General features: G+C 40.1%; 1 protein-coding gene across 1 annotated transcript in view; it reads right to left on the reverse strand.

The window, feature by feature from the left end:
- Window positions 1–20,897, reverse strand: part of TRPC7 (transient receptor potential cation channel subfamily C member 7) — a 168,094-nt gene that overhangs the window by 44,392 nt on the left and 102,805 nt on the right. The window contains 2 exon segments of the mRNA XM_027776423.1: window positions 3,265–3,498; window positions 15,135–15,351. Coding sequence (XP_027632224.1) covers window positions 3,265–3,498; window positions 15,135–15,351 — 451 coding nt within the window.

Here is a 20,897-nt window from a genome sequence, read left to right on the forward strand (position 1 = left end):
TTCTCCTCCATTCTCCTCTCGGGATCTTGGGCACGCACGCACACGCGCCCGGCGTGAGTTTTAAGCCACCGGGTCCGGGACATGAACTGCGGTCAACTACGTGGGAGTCCAGCGACATAGCCATTACGCTAACTGCTGGTTCCTGAGACCAGGAATCTTAAGAATATTGCCTGGTGGGGCTAGTAGGTAGTGTAGTGGTTAAGGTGCTGGTCTCCCACATGGTCAACTGCAGTGCAAGTCCTGGACCTGGAAGCTTGAAACTCATGCTGGGCATATATGTGTGTGTGCCCCAAATCCTGAGAGTAGAGTGGAGAAGGGATTACAGCATGACCATGATTTCTCATTTTTTCTCTTTCTCTGTGTCTCCACCAAGTGCATGCACCCTATAGCAAAAAAAAAAAAAAAAACCCCTCCCCCTTAAAAAAAAAAAAAAAAAAAAAAGACTGGGAAAGTAGTATTGGGTTTTTCTCTCAGAGGGTACATACTGGGAAATTTGCTCCTTAATTGAATGAGGGCTAAAGAGCAGTGGTGACCAGTCAGGCAGGTTTGCCATGATAGCTCAGTGACAGGTGGGCAGGAATCCTGGGACTGACAGTGAACTGGGAAATGTAGGGGGTGTCTGCAGTAGTCACGATGACTGGGTACAAGTATTTCTGGGATGCTAATATCCTGAGATGCTCCAGACAGACCCACACCATGAAAACTGCCCTGCTGAAAAAAGCCAATAGTGTCCCTGTTGAGAAATGTTAAGAGAAACTTAAATTGAGAAACATTGAGAAACCTAAATTAGCCCTTACACTTACATTAGCTGTAATTTTCACAATAGCCCTGGAGAGTAGATATTATTATTGCCATTTTAAAGATTGGATTTGGGGTATGGGGTCCTTTTCAGAGCCCAGTAAATGCAGATAGCAAGGATATTACATAGCAATTCTCAGCACCCCAAGGGAGACAGAAAAGGAAAAAAATTATTCCTTATTTTCAAAGCTTGACTCTGTTAAATAATTATAATAATAGAGAGCAGTAAGAAACCTTTAATAAGGGAAACTAGTCCACAAAGTTTCACGTAGTGCATTCTAAATTACATTTGGAAATGTAATAACATTATAGACTCTATGTTCTTATCAAGGTCATAACTCAGAATTTCATGAAAGACAAGTAAGGAGAACAAATGATGTGTTTTCCAATATATCTGTCACTCTCTATGGATAAATAACACAGAATAGGATGTAGTTCCTTCTGTTAAACAGACACCAAAAAGAAACGTTTTTTTTTTCTTGCCACTTATAATTTACCATCTTGAATCTCAGCTACACAAATAGAAGCCACTCTTATCATCTAATAAGATAGATTCAGCAGCTGTTAGATCCTGGTGACCAGGTCAGAATACTTAGGGAAAAATATTTTCCTCAGACTGGCTTGTAAGAGTTGTGCTGGGTATAAAGCAAACAGAACTGTGATGATTCGGAAAAATGGATTTTCTTCTTAGAGACGTTTCTATGAGAAAAATTGCCCTATCACAACCTGAAAAATTGGGATCTGCTTATTTGGTGCGGTAGAGGTTGAAAGGAACATTTGTCAGGCCAGCCACAAGAGGGCTCTCTTCCCCCATAACTGAAGTAAACATTGAGAGATAGAAGAGATTTCCAAGGGCACAGGGTGAACCACAATACACAATAGCAAGAGCAATAATGTGCTATGCTTTGGCTTGGATGAGACCTTAATACAAACCATAAAGGAACAGAAGTCACAGTGGACAATACTTCAGCCTGAATCATGGCATTAAGAAAAGTATCTCATGTAATATCAACATTTTCTCATCTTTGCTTGATGGACCTTAGCAGTGCAGAGCAGAAACTAAGCAAGTCCATTCTCTTTTCAGAAAGTCTGAATTTGCTAAACCAACATATGGTGGGAAGTGGGGGAAGGTGATTTGTAATACTATAAGATTATTCATTTTTCAAAGGGGGTTTCCCTACCACATTTACAGGTAACAGGATCTACATTAAAAATCTACATTAAAAATGAGCAGCAACTTGACTTTTGCATTATGTGGTCAACCCTGTGTTGATGTCACTGTACGTGACCACCATGACAAGTCACAAGAGCCCTCTGGCTTCATCTAATAAGGACTCATTTTTTTTTTTTTTTAAAGAGATTTTTGCCTTAAGGCGTGTGTGCTCACAGGAGAGAGAGAGGGAGGGAGGGAGGGAGGGAGGGAGAGAGAGAGAAAGAGAGAGAGAAAGAGAGAGAGAGACAGAGACACAGAGAGAAACACAGAGACAGTGAGAGGGAAAGTGAAAAATCACCCCCAAGGGGAGATGGCCATGCTGCAATCCGTTCTTCTCCCAGGATCTTGGCCACACATGCACATGCACTTGATGTGATTTTCAAGCCACCAGGTCCAGGACTTGAAATGCGTTTGGCTATGTGGGAGTCCAGCAGTGTAACTGCTATACCATCCTCTAGCCCCCTAATAGGGACTTTTGACACAGAAACCCTTCAACATGTAGCTGCTATCATTAATGAATGCCTTCTAAATGTCCAGCAACTTTTTATTGGTAACAGCAACAAATATCTACTGCCCTTTTACCCTCTTATTTTTCTCTTTAAGTTCAGAAATTTAAGTGTTTGAACAAGAAGTTGACCCACGTTATAGTAGGGATAATTACTGTTAGCATTTAGTGAGCTTTTAGTATTTTCCATAGCGTAGCGCAACACTCTTCCATGCACTATTTTATTTAATTCTCCAAACAAACCTTTTCACAAAGTATATTCATATTCCTTTAGTTCTTCCAGATCTACATCACAAATAAGATGTTTCTTTAAATGAAAGTAACTTACAGAAATGTCCTAAGAACCTTTCCAAAACAAACTCACCCTTCTCAACACAAAAATTAATTTCTCACTGCTACTAATTCCACATTTTTTTATTTATTGATTTATTATTATTTTATAAATTTGCTATAGGGCACATACACTCACCAGAACGAGACCAAAAGTGAGAAAGCAAGACACCAGGTCTGTGGCTTGAACCCTGGTTAGCAATGTGGGAATCCAGTGCCTTAACTACCACGCCACCTGCTGGCCTCACTGACAGCAGATTCTATTTGTACCAGGAGGACTAGGACTTTATTTTAGAGAATGGGGTGGGAGTTCTGCAGTGGCAGTTGAGCAAATCCCAGCGGGGAAGACCCGCCACAGCCAAGGTTAAGGCTACTTCCGGTAAATGAGCAGGATGGGGCGGAACCTCCGCCTACTCACCATAGGTGAAATACGCTACTTCCGGCGGAAGCGAGACGTTGTGCAGCGTGTCGTCCTGCACGTGCTGGTCCACGTACAGCTGGGCCTCGCTGGCCTTCAGGAAGGCCATGAACCGCGCGGTGAAGGAGGCCACGAAGATGGACAGCATGCCGAAGTCCAGCAGGTTCCACAGGTGCAGCACGTACTCCCGCGGCCCCTCCTCCCAGATTTCCTTGCATTCCGACCAGATCATTCCTGCGGACCGGGAGAAGGGCAGGCTCGTTTTTCAGTTCCTTTGGCGTTTGCGACCACACGAGGGCATGGAGGGAACCAGGGTACAGATGTCAAGGTCAGCTGGTTGGAGTGGGGAACATGGACAGCCAGAGACAGACAAAAACGTGCCTTCAAAGACATTTAGAATCAGGAGATCTGCAGGCCGCGAGGAGACGCCTCCCTTGCTCTGGTGTATGCTCACCATTTCTGGAAGTGAGGTTAGTTCTTATCTAGCTTAGTACAGAGATTGATTGTTTATTGGAAGCAATAACAAGAAATGGAGTTGCTGGAATGGATGCACTTTAGGAGGACTAAAGGGATTATATAGTCCTAAATTAAATATAGGGAAGCCAGGGCCTGAGAAAGGGAAAGGGCTTTTCGAAGGCCCCGAAGGTGACCTAGCACCCACTTTTTCTCACCCCCAGATTAGAATACTTTCCTCTATATTTCTAGGATTGTTTCAGTGAGCGTTGGCTTTAGGTTATTGGATTTTTTTTTTCCTTTTTTTGTGATTTATTGGATTTTTTTTTTTTTTTGAGAGGTGTTTTGCTATAGGGTGTCTGTGCTCACCAGCAAGACAGAGAGAGACAAAGACAGAAAGTGAGAAATTACCCCCTGGGGGGGGGTTGGCGATGCCATAGTCCCTTCTTCTCTATTCTCCTCTTGGGATCTTGGGTACTCTTGGAATCCAGCACCTTTAACCACACTACCTGTCGGCCCTGATTTTTTACATCATTTTTATGTGTTGCAGTAATAATGTTTTTGATAGGTTTAAGAAATACATTACTAATTAATTTTACTTGTTTATTTTTTCAATTGGATTCTAGAACATTGAAAATGATGTCTGTGGGTCACAGTTGTAGCTTGCATTATATTTCTACTGAATAGTGCTATTCTCCACCTATATATTTACTGGTTATTAAAACTAAATTGGTTTAAATTATTAAAACTTAACCATCAAATTACAGTCTAAGCACTGTGCCAGGCAGTGTTCTGACATGTATAGTGTACGTAGTATGTATGGAAAATGTAAGTGTAGACCTATTCCCTCAAGTCTTTGGTGCAGCTCAATGAAGTACATTCTCTTATTGTCGAAATTTTACAGCTAGTGACACAGAGGTGCAGATAGTTTAATATACCCAGCTAGGGGGAACAGCAGGTGGCACAGTGGTTGAGGCACTGGATTCCCATGTGGTCAACTGCAGTCTGAGTCCTGGACCTGGCGAATTAAAACATGCTAGGTGTGTGTGTGCCCAAGATCCTAAGAGGAGAGTGGAGGAGAGGGAATTACAGTGTGGCCGCTCCCTTGGTGGGTGATTTCTCATTTTCTGTCTGTCTGTCTCTGTCTCTCAGTTGAGTATGTGCCCTATAGCAAAAATCTATTTAAAAAACAAACACATACAAAGCCCAGTTAGGAAGCAGGGGTTCTGAAATTTAAACCCAGAAGTTCTTTTTTTCTTTTCTCTCTCTTTTTTTTTTGGAGAGGTTTTTTGCTATAGGGCACTTGTGCTCGCCTGAAAGACAGAGAGAGACAGACACAAAGTGAGAAATCACCCCCTGGGGGATGGCCACGCCACAATCTCTTCTCCTCCATTCCCCTCTTGGGATCTTGGGCACCACGAACATGTGCGTAGAGTGAGTTAAAGCGGCGGGGTCCGGGACTCGAACTGCGGTCAACTACATGGGAGCTCAGCGACATAGCCATTACACTAACTGCTGGTCCCTAAACTCAGAAATTCTTCCCCTAGAATTTCTACTCTTGACCACTACACTCTTCTTGTTCTCCAGAAACTAAAATTTGGTTCAAAGTAGTTAATGTATAGAAAAGATTTGGACATTTTTAAAATCACATCAAAAGGTCTTATGGGGGACCAGCAGTTAGCATAATGGCTATGTCGTTGAACTCCTATGTAGTCGACTGCATGAGAGCTCAGCCCTGGAGACAGAGCCTGGAGGACTTGGTCATAGGCCCACATCTAGACCTGTCTGAGTGATGGGCTGACCCCCTCCACTTTGCTGGGACTCTGCCCAGGCCCTATCTGAATCAGGATATTTTCTTCTGATGAAAATAGCCCATCAAGTAAAAAGAACTGAATTTTTTTTTCCTAAGGAAAAAAGTAATTTGAGAGCAGTTCTTTAGAGAGAAGTCATGACTTTGGTGATATGTGCATGTCTATCACATTGGAACCCCAGGGACCAGCAGTTAGCGTAATGGCTATGTCGCTGAATTCACATGTAGCTGACCGTGGTTTGAGTCCCAGACCCGGCGGCTTAAACTCACACTGGGTGGGTGCATGTGTGTGCTTGCCCAAGATCCCGAGAGGATGAGAGGAGAATGAAGGAGAAGGGATTGTGGCGTGGCCATCACCCCTGGGGGGCAATTTCTCACTTTCTACCTCTCTGTCTCTCTCTCCTTTTGGTGACCTCACGCACCCTATAGCAAAAACCTCTCAAAAAAAAAAAAAAAAAATTGGAGACCCGCAATAGGGAATATCTGGAAACATTGCTAGTCTGTTTCCAGGACCTCCCTCATCCCCGTTTTTTTGTTTTCTTTTTTGGCTACTAACAGCCATTTCTCAAGCATACCTATCAAAATTTATGTGCTAATTTAGTGAAGTAATAATTTTTTTTAACATTGAAATGTACTTTTATCAGTATCTGCTCAAATAGGTATTAAAATATTAGAAAAACTATTATAGGCTGGAAAAAATAATGTTTTTTTGCCTTTTTCCCCCCATATATTAAAATTCCTGATTGTTTTAGAGAAACTACTTTTAGCAAATCAGTAGGCTATCACTTAGGGTGATTGCCTTTCATTCAGAAAACCCTGGGTTCAAGTCCTAGTTTGGCCATTTACTGACAATATGACTTTGCATAAGTCCCTTGATTTTCTGTGGGCCTCAGATTTTATATTTATAAAATGAGTGATTTGGGACATGGGAGTAAGTAACTTCAAGCACTAAAAACTCTATGAATTGAAAATGCAAATTGTTTACAGAAAATTGACTTTTCTGGCTAGTGCAGTAACTCCTCATTGGGCATTGCAAATCATTTCTTCCATGGTCAAATGTCTGATCTAAATTTAAATATTAACTCACCCAGGCTAATTTAAATCATTCCAAGGCCACAAGTAAAAGTAAAATAGACCCAAGGGTTTGAGCAGCAAGAATGCTTAATGAAAAAAAGAGATGTGTGAAATTAAGTCCTTTAGTGAGAGAAATTAGGCCTCTTGCTTCCAAAGTGCCAAGGGTAGTTCAGCATATTATATCCAGCCTGATCCCCTTGGTCTTTTGCCTCTAGCAAGTCAATCAGAGGAATCCAGAGGCTTACAGGGTAAGGATGCTGGGCACCTGAGCCTTTTTCAGGCAAAGTTCCCTTTACTCAGAGATTTCTGGACCCAGAGAACAAGGTTGCAGATAATTAAGGAGGGTGTTTAGAAGAGGCAGAGGCTGGGAAGTACCAGAAGCTCAAAATCCGTAGCTTCATATAGGTAGGTTTTGAGTAATGGCCTGCTGGCTGTGGCACTGGAGCTTGACATCTTAGAAGGATTCACTCCCCTCCCTACCTCAGATGATGTTCAGAAGGGTTCCCCCCCCACCCCCTTAAGGTCCTGGGAGGCTTAGATTTGCACATTTCTTAAATGGACTTGGCCCTCAGGGCTTCCTTTACATTGTCCCAGAGCTCACCTCTGCCCCTCTACTATCATAGGCCATTTGTCACCATTGGTCCAGGACATAAGAGTCCTGTGAACATAGAAGGGAAAACGTGCAATCCTTTACAGCAAATCCGGGCCTTAGACCCATTCAGGGTTCATTTGTTTTCTAAGCAGAAAGATGATATCGACAGATTCAAACATTTTCTAAGTCCCTCCTCTCCCTCTTCCTGTTTTCTGATTACAGTAGTGAACAATTACTGGGCACTAAAAACCTTTGCGATAGCTCAGTAAATAGCTACTATAATTATCCCTTTACATATGAAGATGCTCATGTAGAAAGGTGGCAAGTAAGTTGTTAAAGCCACACAGGCATTCCAGGTCCCTGCTGCCATGGTGCTATCTCAGACCTCACCCTCCACCAGGTCAAGTTGACTTTCACTTGCCAGGAACTCATTGGCCTACTTGCAGACATGGTTGAGTTCCACCCCTGGGAAAGGCATCATTCTGGGACTCTAACCATCAAGGTGATCCCGAGAGGGATCTTTCCTAGCAAGTTCAGTCCAGTGCTGGAGGCAGATGTATCTACAAAAACAGTGCTAGGTAGATGCTATAACAGAAAAAAAGTCCAGGAGACAGGTTAGGTGGCAGCATGGTGCTAGTGTAGTTGGACTCACTCTGGGTGGCATAGGGAGTCCTGAGTTTGTGTCCTGGGACCTGTCTGGGCATGCTAGGTGCACATGTTTGCCCTTGATCCAGGCTGACTGAAACTGTGCGTGGATCATAGCGTGAGGACCCTTTGGGGGATGCATGTCTTTCCCTCTCTCTCTCTCATGGAAGAAAGAAGTAAATAAACTTAAAAAAATATTCAGGGTACTGTTTGTGGGAACACAGGGATGAGGGGGCCAGCATTATAATCAGGAGACCCAGCAAAGTGCCTGGTACACAGAGTTTGTGTGGCCTGAATGAAGGGGTGAGTTCAGGAAGGAGGGCAGTCACTTGGGATGAGGAGCCAAGCATTAGCTGGGTGAAGGGGAGGAGCTGGTAAGCTGTTCCAGCTTGTGGTCGTGGAAGTGAGAGAGAATAGGCCCTTCCAGGGGACTGTAAAGGCACAGTATGGTTCAGGGGTCAGGACTGGGACTGAGGAATAGCTGCAGATAAGGCTAGGGAAGGCCCTTAGACCCTGAATATTGTTAAAGAGATTGGGGTTCACCCTCAGCTCCTTGGCAGTCCCTAAAAGTGGTAAGCAGGGTAGAATTATGATCCAACTTGCTGGGAGAAACTTTGGCAAGTTTTGGTTTTGGGTTGTCTGTCTGGAAATCTTACCTAAACAAGTGAGGGCACCATCAAAAGAATGAACCAGGTAAGAATCCACACAGTTTCACTGTTGGCCAAACCTAATTGTGTGATTCTAGAGCCTTATAAGACTCAGCGTTGTCCTTAAAGAATTTATAATCCTGGATGTGTTGGGATGAAGGAGCATCTTGGCACCAGCAGTTGGCGTAATGGCTATGTCACTGGATTCCCATGTAGCCAACAGTGGTTTGAGTCCCGGACCCGGTGGCTTAAACTCACACCGGGCGCATGTGCATGCATGCCCAAGATCCCGAGAAGAGAATGGAGGAGAAGGAATTATGGCATGGCCATCCCCCCCTGGGGGCTGATTTCTCACTTTATGTCTCTCTGTCTCTGTCTGTCTTTCTAGTGAGTGCACAAGCCTTATAGCAAAAAACCTCTCCAAAAAAACCAACCAACCCCCCCCCCCCAAAAAAAAAAAACAAAACAAAAGGAGCATCTCGACTCTCATACTTTATAGGGAAATTTAGCAAAATTCAGACACAAAGCTACCAAAGAGAAAAGGACACAGTGATAGCTGTGTTGCCTGACACTCAGTCTCAAGTCTTTCACTCCCACCTAGCATTTTAAATTTATTCTGCTACCCTACTGAGCATTTACATCTCACTCCATCAATTGAGTTTTCAATAATGAGGCATCTGTTTAAGAACTGCCAGGTTCTCTATGAGACTGGGACAGACACCCTTCCATGAAATGATTCTCCTCCTTGATGGAGAAGCTTCCTGACCTCCAAGCCTCTGATGACTTTCTGGGAACTACGAGGGGACTCCAGAAAGTTTGTGGAAAGGGAATAGCAAATGGTGTAATGGTTACATTTCTGGACTCCCGTGAAGTCGATGGTGATTTGAGTCCTGGACCCTGCAGCTTAAAATTCAGGCCAGGTACATGTGGATGCATGCCCGAGATCCTGAGAGGAGAATGGAGGAGAAGGGATTGAGAGGCATGGCCATTCTACCCTGGGGGGTGATTTCTCGCCTTCTGTCTCTCTATGTCTCTCACACGAGCACAAGTGCCCTATTGCAAAAATCTCTAAAAATGAAAGTTTGTGGAAAAATGGAATTTATGTCCAAGTTTATTCTCATGCTACCCCCCCCATTGAAATCCATGCACTTAAAAAATATGTATTTTCATGAATGTCTTTAGGACACCCTGGTATAGTGCTTAATAAGAAAATATGGAGAAAGAAATTGAGAGAGCAGAAAATATCAGAAAAGAACTTTCATATGTTCCGACCACTGCATCTACTAACCCATTTCACTGTGTTCTCACTTCCCTTTCGTCCTGCTACAGTGCATGAACTGTCTACTCTTGCTACGGCTAAGTTCTCTCTTTGCACAATGGATCTCACCCCTTGTTGCCTACTTAGGAACTTCGTTCCGAAGTGAATGATCATGGCTCAGGTTTTATTTATTTGACTATCAGTAGCATTTGGTATAAGTGATATAACTGTGGATATTGACACAGTTAACTTTGATTGGTTTCTGTGTCATCACTTTCTTGGTTCTTTCATTAACTCAGTCTTCTTTACTGGATACTTTTAATCTTCCCATAGTTTAAACAAACATTGCTGTGCCATTAGGCTTGGTCTTCAGTTTATCTGTCCATATTCAGTAATGGTGATCTCACATAATTAACTTTATGTGATAGGCCTAAATATGTCTGCAACCCACACCTTTCTTCTTAAATTCAGATAAGTATATCCAGTTGCTACTTGACATTTCCACTTGAACGTCTGGTATGTATTACAGACTGAGTCTTGATTTCCATCTCTACTCCATCTCTAAAACTGCTCCTTTCTTGGTCTTTCCTGTGTCAGCAACTGGCTTTTTAGTATGCCATTGCTTAAGCTAAAACACTTGGAATTATCCTTGACTGCTCTATTTCTCCCACATTCCACATACAACCTAGTAGTAAGTGATACTGATTTTACTTTCAAAATATAATCTACCATTTCCTCAAATCATCCACTTCCCATCTACATTACAGCAGTGGACTCCTAACTGGTCGCCTTGCTTCTGTGTTTCATAGGGACCTATTCTCTGTATAGCAGCCAGTGATTCTTAAAAAGCTTAAAAGTCATATAATGTCATGCCTGTGCTCAAAACTCTCCAGTGGCTACCCCTCTGACCGTCTCTATCTCTCTCCCCTTATTCACTGTGCTCTAACCACATTAGCCTCTTTGCTGTTCCTCAAACATGTCCTGTTTACGACTGAATCTTTGGCTTTAACTTACACTGTTACTTCTGTCTGCAATGCTTTTTGCCTTACCACAGTAAGAAGATATGCTCTTGCCTGCTCACCTTCTCTGATAAAGTAAAATTTGAATAAAGAGCTAAAGAAATAGAGGAAGCAAATCATGTAGATATTTATTCAACTACCTCTCTCAAAGAAATGTAATTACTGACTAGGTATTTGAAGATACTAATAAATTATTGATTTACTTTTATTGAGTTGTCAGACACATCATGACATGTTTTCCTATCTGAAAATGTGTAATGATGTTTTCTGATAACCCAATAGATGTAATAATGCTTCCTAGTTTTGTTTTAGAAAAATTGTCATTCTTTCAGTTACCAGCCTGACAGAGTGAAAATAAACAAAACCAAACAGGTAGCATAGGATTGTGATCCTTTGGTAAAGGGAAACAGAAGTAAGCCATGTGACTACCCTGGCTTCCCTCTGGAGGCACATTTTGCAGTGTATGAAGAGGGGTCCCAGAAGCGCATCAGGCAGTCTTACTTAGCTGAAGAAATAGACACTGGAATTCACAAAGGCTTAGATGATTAGATGTGGTGTGACAGAGTTCCAGAGAGAAGAGTCCTGTGTAAAAATGAACAAGCAAGCAAGCAAACAAGCCAAAAGTAAGCAAACTAGAGTTCAGAAATTTAAATCTTTTTAAAGAATTATTTTTAACTTCATTTATTATTATTTTCCAATTTGACCAGAGAGAGAAAGGAGGGATGTAAGAAAGGAAACCACTAGGTTCGAGACTCAAGCCATGGTTAGCCATATGGGAGTCCAATACCTCTTTAACCACCACACCACCTGCCAGCCTCAGAAATTTAAATTTTTTTAATTATTACTTTTTCATTGTCTGCTAAATATTAACTCATGAGTACATAAAGTGATATTTCACAAACAGTAGTCAGAGATGTTAGCTGAAAAATTTTTAGAGCTCACCTAGAGTAGTAAGATATTTGAGCTCTGATCATCTATAGTTGAGAGTCTCTGATTACCTAGGGCATTCAATAGAGTCCCCAGAAATGTGTCTTGATAATACAAAGATAACAAATCCTTAAGGTAAAGTTTCCCCAGATTTTTAAGAAAGCTTGAAAAGGATCAAGTAGGTAACCTAGCAGCCTATTATAATAAAGCCGAAAACTCTTGAAAGGAAAATAGCAAAATCCACCTGTTCAAAAACATAACATGTAAAGTGCTTGTCATTCAATAAAAAATTGTTGAATGTGTCAAGATGCAGGTAAATGTGATCCACAACCAGGGGAAGATTAATAGACATCAACCCAGAAATGATAGAGATGATGGAATTAGGAGTCAAGATTTTAAGAGAGCTATTATGAATATATACAGTATGTTCAAACATTTAAAGGAAAAAATAAACATGACAAGGAAGGAAATGGAAAATATAAAAGAGAGCTAAATAAAATGTGAAGGATTAAAATATGCAAGGTCTCTGGGCCAGCCTCATAGTGCATTGGCTAAACAGTGTACTAAGGAAGCCGGATCCACATGGTTGAGTGGTGCTTGGATCTTGGCCCCAGAAGTAGCATGTGGGTGTGCATGCATGCATATCTGTGGTCTTGACAGGATCCAGAATTGGAGTAAAAAGGATTATATCATGATCATGCTCCTTGTTAGGGGGTGCTTTCTCTCACATGCATTCTATCATGAGTTAAAAAAATAAAAATGCAAAATCAGAAGTGAAAAATTCACAGGTTGGAATTTACTGCTACTACTTAAAAAAAATCAGTGAATCATAGAGGAAAAAATTACTGAAAAAAGGAAAAGGATGCTATTTTTAGTGATACAGAAATGGTTGCAGATAAAATTTTACTTGAGGTTTGCTTCAAACTAGGGTTGGGGAAACGGAAGTAGAAACAAAGATTGATCATAAATTACTAACTGCTAAAGATGGGAGAGAGGGCCATGTGGTTCATTGTGTTTTCTTCATTTTTGTATTTTCTTAAAAATTATTTGTGGTAAATCTGAACAAAATTCTGAGTAAGGAAAAGTAATTAGAATCTTTCTAGTCTGAAACTTAGTAGAAATCAGTGGGAAAAAGGTCTTTTCCTCTATAATACTTCTGATGTAACTGTTTTAAAAGTCAGAAGCATAAGGTGTAAACCAAACTATACAAATTGGGGCCCCTGTAGCCAGAGACACCATTCCTCTTATTGGGATAATGCGCCAACACTCTGAAAGAGAGATCTGAGGACTCAGGAGCAGTCATGGCTCAGTAGGAGTTACTAACATGTTAGCTATGCCTGCTCCCTGTTAAGTATGGTTGCAACCATCAGTCTTCTACCTGGTGACTAGGTGGGGGAAAGGGGTGGATGAATGACCAAGGCCATAAATAGTTTTATTATTATTTTTAAAGGAGTTATTTTATTTAACTTTATTTATTTATTTATTTATTTATTTATTTATTTAACTTTGACCAGAGAGGGAGGGAGAGAGAGAGAGAGCACGTGCGAGCGAGTGAGCAAGCTGCCAGATTTAGGATCCGAACTGTGGTTGGCCATGTGGGAGTCCAGTGCCCTTAACCACTACACCACCTGCTGGCCCCAAATAGTTTTAATTTTTATCCATAAGCCATACATGAGGTTTTTTTTTTTTTCCTCTTTATGTATCTGGTATTGAAGTGCTTGATCTAGTTAAACCATTAGGGATATATAATAATATGGAAAATTGGGGTAGATTTTGACCTGTGAAAGGCCACAGAACACACTCTGTAAAAGACTTTAATGTTCCTCCCCAACTTCAATGCTAGTGACTCCAGTAACTGAGCTCTTGGCCACAGCCTTGCTGGTTGACTAAAAACCCCTTGGAAACATATTGTGCTTTCCTTTCTCTGCCCTTTGGATCAAACCATTCTTCTCATCTCTTACAGATCCACCTTAAGGACAGGTTTCTCAGTTCTCAGCTTGGGCATCCATAGGATACAGTCCACTGGTTCAATTCTTATAGCTCTCTGAGGCTATACTAGTTAACTAGTAAGGCCATGTGTTGGGTTATCTTTTCAAGTATTTGTTCTTTTGTGATTTTCTTGATTGCAGTATAGACACTTTGATCCCGAATACATTTTGACTCAATGTTTGTAAGTATAAACATAATACAGATTATATCAGCATTGAATTTTTGTCAGGAAAGCAAAAATCTGGGTTTAATATCATTGAGCCAGCTTGATGAATTGGTCAAATCTTAATGCCGTGTGCAGTTAAGTTTTTTCTCATTCTTTTCTATATTCTGTTTTATTTTACCCACAATATTCCTAACAAATTGTAATCTTTTTGATGTAAATCTTAAAATTTATTGATAAGATTTTGTTTCTATACATTATCATTGATTATAGCTTTTGTTATTTTAATTTTTTTCTACCAAATCTGATTTTTTTTCCAATTTTTCAGTGTTAGATGTTCAGTTTTCTTAAAATAATTATTTTATTTAACCCTATTTATTTATTTTAATTTGACCAGAGAGGGACAGAGTGAGAGAGAGAGAGAAATGGGGGGGGGGGGGAGGAAGTGAGAAAGCAAGCTGCCAGGCCCAGTACTCTAAGTACAGTTGGCCATGTGGGAGTTCAGCGTCCTCAACCACCATGCCATCTACTGGCCCCAGATATTCACTTGTAGCCATTGCCAGTTTTATTTTATTTTGATTATTCTCACTGGTAGTTGTTTTTATGGATGGGGTAAAAGGGAGAGAATCTTTCTTAGCTATTCAATGATGTTTGTAATTTCAGTGGTAGATTTTAGCACAAAATACCACCAATGAGGAGTTTCACAGCCATTTATTACATTTATTTACACACATAATGAGAAAATATACTCCTCTAACTTTTTGGATTTATATTTACCACAATTCTATGTATCAGTATTCAATGATTAAAAAAAAACCTTTTAAGCTATGCTACTTTATACCCTTCTTTAGATGCAGAACTTGATTTTCTGAGACTTCTGGAAGAATGTATTTGAGTGATCAAAATACTTCCCTCCTCCATTTTCCTCTTGGGATTTTGGGTGCACACACATGCGCACACACACACACACACACACACACACACACATACACATAATTTATTTCCCATGCAAGATTACTGTACAATCATGTTCAATACATATATAGTGAGAAGTTCTTAAGAAATTTCCTTGAAACATTTCCTTTCAAAATTGGGATTTGTATTACACGTCTATGTATCACATACACCAGCACACACAAATTAATTTGACTTTCTTATTGGTCATCCATTCACAATTTTATTTGGCAAGAATGTACTCCAGAGGAGAGAGAAACTTGCAGAAGTCAGAGTTTAATGATGTCCTATAATAATTAAGGGGGGGGAAGAGAAGAAAAGGCAGAGCAACTTGCTTACCTAAGACCCACTTCATGATGAGCATTTCTGTCCAGGAGAACTGTGTGGTTTTCACTCTGAATATCTGTTTTGGGTAGTCCGTGAAGGTTTCATTTGGCAGGGTTTTAACACCCTCAAATCGGTCTGACGCATTCACAACTAATAGTCCCAAGAAGATTGTGAAAGAAACTGCATGGGCTACAAACTTCATGAAAGGGCTCCTTAGGGTTCTTCCTAGCTGGAAACAAAATATGCACAAGATGCATTAAACTGGCAGCCCTAGGTGCAGCTTTCTTTAAAACATTGTTTTTGCCAAAGTTAACCAGAGAATTCTCCATCTTGGACAGAAACTACTAACTGAAGTCAAATATGTTTTTTTTTTTTTCTTGCACTTTTATGTGAGATGCTATTTGACCCTACCTATTTTATCCTAACTTTATTTATTTATTTATTTATATGTAGAAGACTTAAAAGACTTAGCCATTCTTAGCAATGGCTAAGAGAAAGGAATAGAACATGCTGATATATTATGTTACATCTTAGTATATAGACACCCACAACCATATTGATAAGAATTTTATGTCCTTCAAATCAAGTGAAAACAAAAAAGCTGTCTCTATTAATAGAGTTCACAATATAAAAAATACATACTTTGAATATGTATTGTTGCTCTTTTATCTATTTTCTTGGGCTTCATGCTTGGATTAGTTTTCAACTTTTCTTGTGTCTTGCTAAATTTAAGCAAGCTATACATATTTCTTGTGAGGTATTGCTTTAGCTGTGTTTCCATAAACCTTGATATGTAGCATTTTTTATAGATAGTCATAAATATTTTATAATTTCTCTTTTGATTTCATTTTTACCTCAAGAATTATTTATTTTCCAACATATGAGGGGTCATTAAGAAGTTCATGAAAGTGTGTATTACGGGTTTCAACATTTTTTTGCACCTAAATAAACTTGTACTTTAATTCTACTTTCTATAAACCTTTTGAAAATGTTATTCTTCTTTCTGACTTATATTTATTATAATTCTCCTATATATCAATATCCAATGATAAAAATGTCTTTGAAGTATGCAATTTTACACTGGTTTATAGAGCTTAGTTTTCTAAGGCTTGTAGTAGGCTATATTTAAATGATCAAAATAATAAGTTTTCTTCATACAGGAATATTTTGGTTTCCTGCTTTAAAAATTCTGGGGCCATCAGGTGGCATGGTAGTTATGGTGCTAGATTTCCACGTAGCCAACTGCGGTTTGAGTACTGAACCCAGCAGCTTGAAAATCGTGGCTGGCGTGTGCATGTGCATGCTCAGAATCTCAAGGGGAGAATGGAGGAAAAGCAATTGTGGCATGGCCATTTCCCCTGGAGGATAATTTCTCACTGTCCTCACTCTGTCTCCAATGAATGCATGTTTCCTATGGCAAAAATTAAAAAAAAATTCTAATTTTAATTACTGCACATTTATAGAACATAGTCTTTATGATACTACTGTGAGATTTATTGAAGTTTTCCTTCAGCCGGCCTAGTGCATAGTTAATTTGTGTAATTGTTCCATATGATCTTGGTGTAATAAGAAATGCCCTGTTAGAAGATGTGAACAAGTATTGGTCATATATTATTATCTCATGGGATCCCATCCAGAGCCTACTCAAGATCTTTGAGGGCTAAACTGTGGGTTACACGTGGAATCCTTGCTGACCTCCTGCTAATGGGGAGGTCTCTTTCTGGTTACTGTCATCACCTTCATCTAAGCACCAAGCCTTACCCTTTGCTTGGGTATATTAATAAGACAAGAGCACAGAGAAAAATGTTTTTTGAAGCTTAGTTCCTTCTGCAGGGTAGATATCCAGTGGCTGATTAATTGATGTTCACATTCTGCCTGATTCGGGAGTCCTAGAGTGACTTGTCATCTAGGAGATGGAATATTAGTTTAATAGAAGATCAGTTATAGGGATTTCTCCAGGTAAATTTTTCCTAATTATGATTATGTTTAATATAACATTCATAAATCAGATGGCTTGATAATGTTCTATTAATGTGCTTCAGTATGGTAGTCATCAACTTTAATTATTCTAGTTATTAGTGTAGCATGATTCACTATGATTTTGATGCCATAGAACTCATCTACTGAAATTTTAAAAAGCAACAAAACTATTGGGTTGTCAGAAAAGTCATGATGCATTTTGCTTTGCAAAACACAGAAACTACGTCATGACTTTTCTGATGACCCAATAGTTTTTTTTTTTTTTTTTTAGAGGTTTTTGCTATAGGGCATGTGCACTTGCCAGAAAGACGGACAGACAGAAAGCGAGAAATCACCCCCCAGGGGGATGGCCATGCTGCAATGCCTTCTCCTCCATTTTCCTCTCATCTTGGGAATGCACGCACATGTGCCCAGTGGGAGTTTTAAGCCACCAGGTCTGGGACTTGAACTGCGGTTGAATACATGGGAGTCCAGCGACATAGCCATTATGCTAACTGCTGGTCCCATGACCCAATAATTTTTATAAACTTTTTAACAAACCTGCATCGCTGGCCTAGAAACCCCAATTGAGAATCCCTGATTGTTTTGAAATTTATTTGCATTCACCTGCTTTTTGTCATATGACACTAGAAATAACTTCACAATTGTAAAAGAATGTTTATTTGATAATCATAGTCCCATAAATATCTTATAAATAACATTTTTATATAGTGGTTTACTTCATTATTTACAAAAATAGGCACTGTATTTTTGGCAAAAAACTGATATGCTAATTTCAGGATGCCATGATTAAATGTAAAGTCTAAAAAAATCTCATATAAATTAGTAAAAATAAATAGAACTAAACCATTTTTATTTCCGTGATATCAAATAGTAGTTTGAATTTGTCAACATTTTAGCTGATGGTATTGGTGTATTGAAGCACCGTTTCCCAACAGTATCTTAGGATATTTTGGTATATCCAGGAGACATCCTTAAATAGTCATCACGTTTCTTGTCACTGTGTCCACTGAGGTGGTGATGACAGGTGAAGGAGGATGGAGAGTGACCACAGAGAGAGGAATGAGGAGTGGGAAGAGAGGTCAAAAACAGGGCAAGGAGACAATATGCCAGAAAAAGATGAGCTCTGAGAAAGACACAACTCTTAAGGATCGTTAGCAATTTTTCTCAGTCCTTTATCAGTGGGCTCTAACAGTGTCTTCCAGTGACCACCTGGCTGAGGAGATGATTTCTGGAGTCTGTATGCAGCTGTACCCAAGCTGTCTTTGGGAGTCCCCAGTGGACCTGGTTTAAGGAATTTAATGTTCTTTTTGTTACCTCTTCAGGCTGTTATCTTCTGGCAGATGAGTCTATAAAAATTATCATATTATATTTACTACAAATCATGATAAAAAAAACCCTGTCAATACCCTGTGATGATTTGGAAGGTTATGTGGGTCTGTTTCTTACTTGATCTAGGTCATAGGGAGGAAAAATGAGGTTAGGAATTGATGCTCCTTTTCTATTCTTTTGGGCTTACATACCTCCATTTAACTTGTAAGACTGGATAAAGGTCAAATAAGTCCTAGTCATTTTAATGACTTTTTATTCTTTTCTTTTTTTGGTGAAATTTCCTATTTAATTTGTGAAGATAATTTTTGAAGCAAATTGCCCTTGGGAAAAACTTCCTCCTTTCACAAGGCTACCAGATAAACCAAAAAAGAGGAGAGAAGTCAATCAATATGTGCTAGCAGCTCTGAGGTGTGGAATCACTAAACCTGGATTGGGTAACAATTTTAAGAATAAAAAGAGAGAGTAGAACTTCAGTGGATTGAGGCCTTAACCTACTGTGCTAGGAGTGCAGAACTGGCGAGTCTGAAAACATGGCTAATACAGCTCAGTGTTACTAGTACCCTATGAGCTGAGGACACATTAGGAAATCCAAGCTTATAGAATCTGAATCTCTGGATCACCCATTTTCCTGGGTACTGTTCTTTTACTCTGAGAAATACATGAATGTGAAAGCAGCTAATAGTTTCCCTGAATTAGGTCCAAACAAATTTCATTCATGGACTCTCAGGGGTGGGCACCTACTTTTGTTGGTGAGCATAACGCTGTGTTCTCTGCCACCAGGCTCTTTGCCCTAGTCCACATGTAAGTACCTAACTGGGATGTGGTGGCTGTGGTTCCCTACATCTAGACAGAATAGGTCTGTGGTCATGACTACAGTAGATCATGCAAAGAATGTTTCTAGTATCTCTACCTAGTCTTGAACCACCAAAGTCCCTTTCAGCAAATTCTACCTTTACTTTCTACCAGGTACTAATGCTATCAAACAAAGGCTCAGCTTACAGGTTGGAAAGTGAGTGGAGATAAACTTTGTATGAAGCATTCCAAAAAGAAACATGATCATCTTTATAGGCAAGTAGTTCTCAAATGTTAGAGGGATTCCAGTTGAACTAGCAGCAGATTCCTCAATATGCTACCCCCTTCCCAGATTCTTATTTAAAATCTATAATTTAGGGCTCAGCAATCTTCCCTATTTTGATGAGGTGTTCATTAGGTGTCTCTAATCAGGGTGTTAACACATTAAATATGAATCCACACTTTTCCCTGGAGGTTGAAGAGGTGCTGATAGTGGGATTTATAAGATAGGGGTTCTAATGAAAGAAAAGGAAGGAGTAGAGTTTGTCATATGGTGGTTTTGACTTCCCAGAGTCCTACCAGCTCTAAAGATCTGAATCAAGTTCATTTCTCAGTTAGTCAGTTAGCAGCTGAGATGTTTACATTAGGCATTGAAGGTTATAATGCTGCTGAGGTAACTAGAGTGTGTGTGTGTGTGTGTGTGTGTGTGTGTGTGTGTGTGTATGCATATATGTGTGCAAGTGCATGCACGTATGTGCACACAGTGGTTAAGGGTACATTTCTGGAACCAGAGACCCTAGGTTTAAATCACAGATTTACAGTTTCTTGGCAAGTTACTTAATCCCTTAGGGTCTCTATGTCTTCTTCTGTAAAATGGGGATTAAAAATAGTACCTACTACATAGGGTTGATACAGGTGATATGGAAAACAGTAGAACAGTGTCTGGCACCGAGGAAGTATTCTGTATGTGGCGCTGGAGGGTCTCAAGGAATTCCCCTAAGGAGAGACTTAATAGAAACTTGACTGACTCTTGAAACCTATATGCAAGGGTTGACAAAGATGGATCATACAGAGTCCTTATGTATTTATGCCACGAGTCCACTTGAAGTAATATCTGTGTGCAACATGATGCTGGGCACTGGAGATAATGGAGGTAAAACAAGCTAGAAGAGTTGGTTCTACCTTTCAGAGTTGCTTATTTTCTGGTGGAGAGAGACATAGGCTGAAAACTATAGTAGGAAGTAGGTGGTGAGATGGGGAGGAATGTTATAGGCCCAAAAAGGGCTCAGTCTGAAAGTGATCAGCCTCTTGCACTTTAAGTCCTGTCCCAGCATGGTGACAGGTGCTGGACTATTCTTTTGGACTTGAAGAAGAAGCATTGGTAGCATAGGAGCATCAACACACTATTTCCTGGCACACATTTCCTCTCCATAGCAGTGCTTCAAAATTGTGTTGTGATTTTCTTTAATCCAATGTAGCTCTCTATCGAGACAAATATGGGGGAACAGAGACCTCTGGAAGCACTGTTCTCTCCTAGTTGGCCCTGGACCACATGGTTTGAGGATCTCTGTTTCAAGCCATTTCAGCTTTGATAAGGCAAAGCAGAGATCTTCAAAAGCTGCTTACTCACTCATGCCTTCCTCATTAGGTGCTCTTGTTTGGGAGAAGGGG

The sequence above is a fragment of the Tupaia chinensis genome, unplaced genomic scaffold (genome assembly GCF_000334495.1).
Source record: "Tupaia chinensis unplaced genomic scaffold, TupChi_1.0 Scaffold000672_1, whole genome shotgun sequence".
In the NCBI taxonomy this organism is placed as follows: domain Eukaryota; kingdom Metazoa; phylum Chordata; class Mammalia; order Scandentia; family Tupaiidae; genus Tupaia; species Tupaia belangeri.